The sequence below is a fragment of the Vanacampus margaritifer genome, chromosome 16 (genome assembly GCF_051991255.1).
Source record: "Vanacampus margaritifer isolate UIUO_Vmar chromosome 16, RoL_Vmar_1.0, whole genome shotgun sequence".
Classification (NCBI taxonomy): Eukaryota; Metazoa; Chordata; class Actinopteri; order Syngnathiformes; family Syngnathidae; genus Vanacampus; species Vanacampus margaritifer.
In genome coordinates, this window is record NC_135447.1 from 12,172,647 (window position 1) to 12,181,720 (window position 9,074).

General features: G+C 38.9%; 2 protein-coding genes and 1 non-coding gene across 3 annotated transcripts; 1 reads left to right on the forward strand and 2 right to left on the reverse strand.

Annotated features, from left to right (window-relative positions):
- Window positions 1–1,120: 1,120 nt before the first annotated feature.
- Window positions 1,121–1,604, reverse strand: LOC144036407 (histone H4). Its single transcript, XM_077547014.1, has one exon. The coding sequence runs from the start codon at window positions 1,588–1,590 to the stop codon at window positions 1,279–1,281; it is 312 nt and encodes a 103-aa protein (XP_077403140.1). The 5' UTR covers window positions 1,591–1,604; the 3' UTR covers window positions 1,121–1,278.
- Window positions 1,605–3,725: 2,121 nt separating this feature from the next.
- ncf1 (neutrophil cytosolic factor 1) lies at window positions 3,726–8,010 on the forward strand. Its single transcript, XM_077546719.1, has 11 exons — window positions 3,726–3,846; window positions 3,941–4,021; window positions 4,122–4,197; window positions 5,026–5,191; window positions 5,697–5,749; window positions 6,033–6,155; window positions 6,407–6,514; window positions 6,585–6,702; window positions 6,794–6,907; window positions 6,986–7,161; window positions 7,274–8,010. The coding sequence occupies exons 1-11, from the start codon at window positions 3,775–3,777 to the stop codon at window positions 7,435–7,437; spliced, it is 1,251 nt and encodes a 416-aa protein (XP_077402845.1). The 5' UTR covers window positions 3,726–3,774; the 3' UTR covers window positions 7,438–8,010.
- Window positions 8,011–8,412: 402 nt separating this feature from the next.
- trnaw-cca (transfer RNA tryptophan (anticodon CCA)) lies at window positions 8,413–8,484 on the reverse strand. Its single transcript has one exon. It is a non-coding gene; the product is annotated as a tRNA-Trp (tRNA).
- Between the last annotated feature and the right edge of the window lie 590 nt (window positions 8,485–9,074).

The following is a 9,074-nucleotide window of genomic DNA, read 5'->3' on the forward strand; positions in this document are numbered from 1 at the left end:
AAAAAGGGCCACATCTGTGGCAGTAATTAGTAGTAGTGTTGTACACCATTAAAAAAATAAATAATGCTTAAGGTTTTCCATCATATATACAATTGTATATATGTACAAGAAGGCACACAGTGGACATGTTGAAACATGACTCAAAGATTTTACACACAACTATAACAAGCATTCCAGAATTTTGACTTTTATTTCCTGAAATTGTGTTTCATATAGTTGACACCAGAAAAACTTCTCTCCGTCATGTATAATCCTTTATATCCTCTTCATGCAACTAAAATACTTGTATGTGTTACATCCTATGCATAACAATATAAGGAGACTGGGGGGCAGTTGTATCACTTTTTATACTTTTATATATTTTTTGGGAATCAATACATCATGTTTAAACACAATGTATACCAGATATATTTTTTTGCATTGTCATTTTCATACTTTGTGTCAGTGCAAAGTTATAAGCCATCAAATAGAGGGAGTGAACATGTAACATGTTGCCCCACCCATGGGTAAATTGTCACACTATATGGAGTAAGATGTCACTGGATTTCGCAACTAATAAAACAAGGACAACATTATTGTTCTTCTGTTTTCACAGTCAGATAAATTGTTTATCATTGAGCAAACTTTAACATAAATATAACTCCTTAGGAACTGCTGGCATGCAGGTCATGGCTCTCAGCCTCAAGTTTGCTTCCCTTAAACTGCAAATTTGAGATTAAAATAAAGCATTTTGGTTCCAACAACTGGAAAATCAATTTTTTAAACAATGAAACAAAACCTGGCAAACTAATTTCCTCACTCTTCATAGGTAAACAGAGTTGCCAGAGGTGCATTTTTCATTGGCCCATTCTTTGCTTGTGACAACAAACTCCAAAATGACTGAAACAAGTTGCCCCAAACTACCATGTTGCTCTAGTTTAAAGTTGGCTTAAAACAGCGCAGTGACTGAGGCATGACAAGATGTCTGAATCTATCCTCTACCGAGTACACATGATTTTCTCGTAGAATTAATCCACGTATAACGTCTGTTTCAAAAATAGTTGATGTTTACGTTGAGTTGTGCAATACAGATAACTTGCACTGAACTAGTACGCCAGGCGTACAAGACTTATCTGATTTAGTTTAAAATAAATATGTTAATTCGAGAAAATGTTCTTTTATATCAAATGTTTTCCACGTATGAACTTTGATTTCACAGGTTCAGAAATAAATTCTTTAGATGTAGGAGTGGGTGGCTCTTAAAAGAGCCGTTGGTTATTTGGTTGGTCGCCGGAAAGTTTAACCGCCGAAGCCATACAAGGTGCGGCCCTGCCTCTTCAAAGCGTAGACCACATCCATAGCTGTGACAGTCTTCCTCTTGGCGTGCTCGGTGTAGGTGACGGCGTCACGGATCACGTTCTCCAGGAACACCTTGAGAACACCGCGAGTCTCCTCGTAGATTAGACCGGAAATACGCTTTACACCGCCTCTACGGGCAAGACGTCTAATTGCGGGTTTGGTGATCCCCTGGATGTTATCCCGGAGAACTTTGCGATGGCGCTTGGCGCCTCCTTTTCCGAGTCCCTTACCGCCTTTGCCACGTCCACTCATGTTTGTTGATTGGTATTGGTAGGAGTTAAGAAGCAACAATAATTCAGAATAGAAAGCACACTGAAATATATTCTCTAAATACGGACGTGTTAGGAAACTGCTGTCATCTTTGTCCCGCCCCCACCCGTTTAGCTCAGCGCTGTACGGCAACCTCATTATGACGAACTACATGCGTCCGCCGTTACCGTCATATATCCAAACCAAACTACATGTACACGGTCATAAAATTAAAAATGATTGCAAATTGTTTCACTTACACAACCACGAAAGACTTAATGATTTCATTTTCGGAGTTACAAACGAAAATATGCATTCAGTTATTATATTTCTGCTCCTAAACTTAGTGGTGGGCTGTCATTTATTTGTTCCAGTAGTGGTTAACAACGAAATATATGTACTTTACTGGAAGATTTATATTTTTTTGCCGACTTTTATGAGTTTTTTTCTTCCTCGGTATGAGCACTATGTAAGTTAAATCAAAAAGGAGGGGAAAATTAACGTTGTGCCAAGGTTTCAAAAGGAGTAGCATAAGTATATCAGATTTCACAATCAAACTCAAATCCATCCCCTGATTGGTTGGTCAATGTAAGCATGCTGACGTCACTCTTAACGGTCGTTGACTGAGCCAAGTCAGCCAGGGCACTAGAATGTTGCGCCCCACCTTGGTCATGTCAACATATATTCGGTCTTACTGTACTATTTATCCTGTTTATCTAATAACCGATATTTTTTAGTTAATTTATCATCATTTTTTTTGTCTTGCCGACCATCATGCGTGTTCATGGTATACTACGCATGCGCAAATGTACGGCTTGTTGCTAGATGTTGTTTCTGTATTTATTTTCAACTCCAGTGTGAACAGTAACTGCTCACGCCAGACATGACATTTCTTGTCTTAACAGTTTCCCTTGCACCGCAAGAGGAAGTTTGCCCCTAATGCATTTTTTTCTTCCTCTTTCTTCTCTTGCGAAAACTTTGCATATAATACAAATCAGACCCTTGGAAGTCCCTTTTAAAGTTCATACAGGTGACAGAAAAACACAGAAAATTTTATTTTGTGTGTGGATGAACTGAATGAGTCTAGTAAGATGGACACCACAACCATTAAGATTTTATCTAGTCGAGAGATGGGCAATTTCAATGCTGGAGAGGGCCACAATTTTCCATCAGATCTACTGGGAGATCAAATAGGACACACACTTCCTAACAACTATAACAAAAATGCTATTTTAAATATGGACAAAAAAAATGCATGCATACCTTCGTCCTCTTAATATTTAATTTGGATAAACAATTTCTCCATGTATTTATAAAATATCCATTATCCTAACCCAACAATAAAGGGTCTGAAGCAAACAACAAAATAATCACATGCTGTGATTTATTACCCGCCGCCCCCACCCCAGTCAAAGGCTCTCTTGCATAGAAATTTAATTCAAGGACCGCACAAAACTACTGAACAGCAAACTAATATTAAGTGCAATAACTTTCACAAAAAAACAATTCATTTTAATACTATTGAAGTGCTATGTAGTGTTTGTACCCAAAATTATTAAGCCTACCCACATTGTTCTTTAGCTTAAGGCAGTAAGACCTGGTGTTGGTGCAGCAAAACCATGTCTGCCATCTAGTGGTGAATGGTGATATTACAACTTAAAACTATAATTGGCACTCGCAGATTCACAGATTTTTCTTTTTTTTGTCAAAATTTTATATTTTGCTTTTTTTTGTCAAAATTTTATATTTTGCTTTTTTTTGTCCGTCATTTTTCCTCCCTTTCTCCACAATTTTTCATGAAAAACGCAAATTGAATGTTTATTAAAATTTTGTTTTTGTAGAATTGTTTTCAATAAACTGTTCAATCCAGAGTTTAGGCCACTTTTCTCGCCAAATCATTTAATTTGACTGGTGGACTGTGCTTGTAGCCAACTTCTCTCGCCAGCCGTACCCTACAATTGACTAGCGGCTAGTCCAAGTTGTACCACATTTCATTCGCTGAAGGTAAGCTGTGGCTATATCCGTGACCCTAATGAAGATGCATGCATTTCATAATAAGGAACTAACATTTGCAGCATGTTGATGACACAATGTAGGCGCACACACACGCACACACACACACACACACACACATTTATAATCTTCCAGCAGCCTCTCATATCATCAGTTGGTCTCATCTATCCCAACATGGAAGGATTCTACATCCGACACGTGAAGCTACTCGGCTTTGAGAAACGCTTTTACCCCAGTCAGCACTATGTGAGTCTCCAAAAATTGGTCGACATGCTTTTTTATATCATCATAAGCGACTTTAGTTCACTTTTATATATTTTTTGTTATGTATTTGTTTTAGGTGTACATGCTGATGGTGAAGTGGAGCGACCTCGCAGAGAAATTGATCTTCAGGACATATCCTGAAATCTACACTTTCCACGTGAGTGTCAGTTTTTTTTAGGCTGGATGAAATGCTTTCGTCTCTGATTTAAACAAGTCCGTACAATGGACATTCAATAAAGCAGATCTCTCGTTCCCAGAAATCCCTAAAAGAGATGTTCCCTATTGAAGCTGGCTTAATTGAAAAGAGGGACCGAATCATACCATCGCTGCCAGGTAAAAAAAATAGTGCTGAACCATTTTGTTTACCTCAATGTTGCGATTTAATATACAATTATTTTTTTCAAGGTACTCTCTATACTACAATTAAAAATATCAGATTTATTATAAATACCATAAATGTTTAGTTTTGATATGTTAGGTTTATGCGAAACTAAAGGGAAATTAATGAATTAAAATGAGACATTTTATTTATCGACTTCAATTACTGTTGCAAACGCAGTAGCATTCACTTTGACAGCTTCACAAAATTCTACCGAACGTGCGGCATAAACACAAGTCATTAAGTTAGAATCAGATTACAACAATAATGCAAAAAATAAAATAAATATCTAAACCGCTTGCACGCTTAAAGCATTTTATTTCAGGAAACACCTGTGTGTCAAAACTTTGACTTCTCTTTTTTTGCTGTGGTTATTTAGGGAAGCCAGTAGAAAAACCGAAATCACACAAAACCCCCAATTTTCATCACTTTGTACACAAGTGGATTGCAGTGCTTCCTCTCAGCAAGGTCATGTGGGGAAAAAAAAGAGTAACTTGTAGAACATTCTGTTTCAATTCTTACCAGTAATCTCTGCCTAGTTGAACGGGATGACTTCCAAGTTTGTTTTAAAATAAAACTAAATCAAAGCTATAAACTAAAATAGAATTACTAATCCTTAGTGCAGGCAACATTTTGAGTAACATTTCACCATTTTTTAAGTGTAAGACAAAGTTAAACACTGTATAATATGACAAAATTAAAGATAAAATAAAGTAAAATTACTCACCCTCTGCACAACCGATGCTTTTGACTAACATTTGAACCTTCATTGTGTCCAACAGCACCACGGTGGGTGGAGAGCCAAAGGTCTCGGGAAAGCAAGCAGAGCACATTGACCGACTACTGCCTGTCGCTCATCGCGCTGCCGCCGCACATCTCGCGCTGCACACACCTCAACATCTTCTTCAAAGTGCGACCGGAGGACGAAAATCCGCCGGCTCCGAACACGTTAGTGGGCTGCAGTCAACACTCAACTTGCCATCATTGGGCCTCTTACTGTTTTGTACAGAGATCAAACGCTACACTTACTAAACGTAACTAAAGGCAAACAACTAACTAAGTAACTGTAGGCAAACAAACAAGCTACCAAACAAAGTGACTGACAGTTAGCTAGCTATCTAGTATAAACTAACTAACTCACTCACTCACTCACTCACTCACTCACTCACTCACTCACTCACTCACTCACTCACTAGAGAGGGGGGAATAAATGGGCTAACAAACTAGCTGGCTAGCTAGCTAGCAAATGCCAACGTATTGCGATAAAACAGTAGGCTACTATCAAGGTACCTTTTTATGGATTCACATTTTTTACAAGAATAGAATTCATCTCTATTTACTTCATCCAAATTAAATGGCACATTGTGGGTTTCAGATGAGTCACCGTACCAATGACATATGACTAACTCACACACACGTCAACAAAAAAACTTTTATGTCATTCTCTGTTTAGAGGGAAAAAAAGTGAAATCTTCTTGGAGACCAAAATCAACAACAACATATCTGGTAAGTTGTATGTATAAGGCTCTTCATATATTGAGTAAAGCAGTTTTTTGTTAATGTTTTTTTTTGTATAATGAATAATGGAAAATGAGGGGCACATTTTTTTTCCTATTTGAAGGCTTTTGCAGTTTTAGACACTTTTTTTTATCATAAGAAATGTGTCATTTTTGTAATAGTGATAACAATTATAATTAGGCAAAATAAGGCAAAATAAATTATAATTCACTGATTATTTTACATGTACCTACCTCATTATGTAAACATGGTTATGCATCGCACTCTTCAGAGATTTCTGGGCCCGTCCTACTGGACACGTACAGAGTGATCGCAGACTTCACCAAGACCTCCAAACACGAGCTCAACCTGCGCATCGGAGACTTGGTGGAAATTGTGGAGAAGAACCATAATGGTGAGAAACTCAAAAAGTCAACAATTGACTGGTTGAAAAGAACGTTTTCAGCAAAACATCGACATAGTGGCATCATTTTTATGTAATCCTAGCTAGCTAGCGTAAAGCAGTTTGTTTTGGTAGATAGCTAGCAAAAACTAGTTTGTTTGTTGGTTAGCTAACTAGCTAGCATACCTACTGTCTAACCAGAGTTCATATTCAGCTCTCCAAAAAGTTAAATATTGTGAATAATAAATTGCTTTTTCATGCAGGTTGGTGGTTCTGCCAGTGCGAGACTAAAAGAGGTTGGGTTCCAGCGACCTATCTGGAACCCCTGGATGGACCAGAGGAAACAGAGGACATAGAGCCAAATTATGAAGGTAAAACCTTATGTCTTTTAAATCAGTCCCCCACCCACATGGCTTTGTTTAAAACATTTTGTCCCTGAAGGAGAATTGCACATCACAGTCCGAGCCTACAAGGCAGAGTCGGATGATGAGATCTCACTTGAAATGGGGGAAACCATTGAGGTCATTCACAAGCTCTTGGACGGCTGGTGGGTTGTCAGGTACAAAAGTCGCCGCTTCACTTTGAAATATAATATATAAAGAGAGACTTTGAGTTGTTTTACATTTGCATATTTTTCTTGTTTTGCTCAGGAAAGGCGAGCAGACCGGTCACTTCCCCTCCATGTTCCTGCAGAAAGCAGGAAACGGGGCCAAATATGAATTTAACGCCAAGCAACCACAAGGACAGAAACCTCCGCCTCGCAGGTCCTTTATAGTGATAAGCATTGTTATACTGCGAAGCCTTGCTCAGGTTGCAAAAATTCATCTGTATCCTCTCTGCAGGTCCACCATTAAGAACGCCAAGAGCATCCACGAGCGAGGCCGACAGCGCATTAGCCAGGAGGCCTACCGGAGGAACAGCCGCCGATTCCTGCAACAGAGAGGCGGACCCCCCACCGCCTCGCCCAGGAAATCTAAGATTCCGGGGAAGTCGCCGCTGAGGGAGCGGAAGAACCAAGGTACCAAGAATGCCACAAGATGGCGCCAAAGCAACTCATTGTAGATGTGGGAGTTTCTGGAAATTATCATTTCAGTTTTATTAATAAATGAAATAAATGTGATCTTAATTAGGAAACATTCCAGAGCAGCGCTTCAGTTTAGAGAGCGGGCTGAAGCCAGAGGCTCCGGTGATCCCGCCGCGACCGAGTCCCGAGCTCATCTTGGAACGTTGCACCGATGACACCCGCAAGAAAGTCAGCATCCGCAACACCGGAAACAGAAGCAATAGCGCCTAGTATGTAACTTCAGCTGGTGTCCCTCTTGGATCCCTTCCTATTAGTTGCCTCTTTTTGCATGCAAATATTTAATGGTCCCTCCATTGTAGTGAAACAATTTCTGATGGTTAATTTATTGGTGAATCCTCCCATTTTGCCGTTTTATTTGTTTATAAAAAGCATATATGAAAATTGTACTTTAAAGTGAGAATTCTGAGAATAAAGTCAAAAATATTCTCAGAATTCTCAATTCTGAGAAAAAAGTCAGGATTCTGACTTTAAAATCAGAATTCTGCTAATAAAGTAAGAATCCTGCCAACCCTTTTTTTTCTCCTTTTTTTCTCCTTTTTTTTCTTTCTTTACTTTACGGGCCCCTAATCCTCTTCCGTAGTCATGCATATTGACCAACATAACAACTAAATTCTCTTCCACTAGATGGCAGCAGACTGAATGGACATTTTTGTTTGGTGGTGTTGTGGGACTTTTTTTTTCCATATAAATATGTGCCTTGTCTCTTGCCTTGCTTTAGTCTCAGCTCCGCCTTTCTAACAGTTGCAAAATAAAGTCAATAAAGTTGCCATTGTTCCTTAAAAACTGTTACAGTGTGAATACTCACAACTCACACATAAGTTTGGCATATTTTGGTGACATTAAATGTGCAGCTGAACCTACAATGCATGCCAATTACAAGGACTAACATTCACTTCTATGCCTTTCTGTGGCATTACTAGTCTCTGTTGTAGTCTGTGATGAGAATATACTGCACTGGTCACTAACAATCACTGGTCACTACCCGTTATTTTCGTGGGGAAGCTAGAATTGGCCACAAACTGTTATCAGCAGGGTTGCAACAGAGTGTGAAAGAGTCACAGAAAGACATAGAAGTCATTGAAATGTCACATGATACATCCAGTATCCCGAAGTTGTTGTAAGAAGTGTTTCGTATATGTAAACGGTAAAAACAAACGGATTATATTGAGAGAGAGGAAAACGTCTTGACCCCGACGTGATTTGAACACGCAACCTTCTGATCTGGAGTCAGACGCGCTACCGTTGCGCCACGAGGTCTAGGATAGACGGTAGTCACTAAACAATATATATAATGTTAAACTACTAAAATTGTACTCAATTATAATTATATGGCATCAATATCCACGCGCTGTCAGCCTTAACGGCAGACTTCCACACCCACTCAAAAAAACAAAACGAAAACACAAAAAACGGCGAGCTGTGCATTATCTCAAGCCAGATAATGTGTTCATTTTTCCATTCCATACTGCTAAATAATTGCTATATATGTTCCTATCCGTTTAATCCGGCGCGTACGTGTTTTAGCTAACATTGTTTGTCGTCCTAATAGTAACATTTATTAAAGATGGTTTCCATTGGCAATGGCGATCAACATGTTCGCCTTTTCCCTCCTTTTCCCCACTGCAGCGATATTGCGTGTCTTGTCTTGACTGCAGTAAAATCAAGTCATCATCATTAAGGCCACTCTAACCGGATTTTGGCTCAGTACATTTTCAAATTAAAGTATTTAGCGACTCACGATTATGATGTCGTTGTCGTTGATTCCACGACAGGTCATAAATAGCCATTTGTGCATTTATTATTAGTTTGTTTTGCAATCTATGTGTCCGATTCATCGACAATGACCG

What these genes read in the sequence shown, in the direction of transcription:
- LOC144036407 (XM_077547014.1), bottom strand. Translation starts at nt 1,590, where the DNA reads ATGAGTGGACGTGGCAAAGGCGGTAAGGGACTCGGAAAAGGAGGCGCC.
- ncf1 (XM_077546719.1), top strand. Translation starts at nt 3,775, where the DNA reads ATGGAAGGATTCTACATCCGACACGTGAAGCTACTCGGCTTTGAGAAA. An exon ending in TTTACCCCAGTCAGCACTAT is followed by an intron (nt 3,847 to 3,940) that starts GTGAGTCTCCAA and finishes TATTTGTTTTAG; the next exon opens with GTGTACATGCTGATGGTGAA. An exon ending in CAGAAACCTCCGCCTCGCAG is followed by an intron (nt 6,908 to 6,985) that starts GTCCTTTATAGT and finishes TCCTCTCTGCAG; the next exon opens with GTCCACCATTAAGAACGCCA.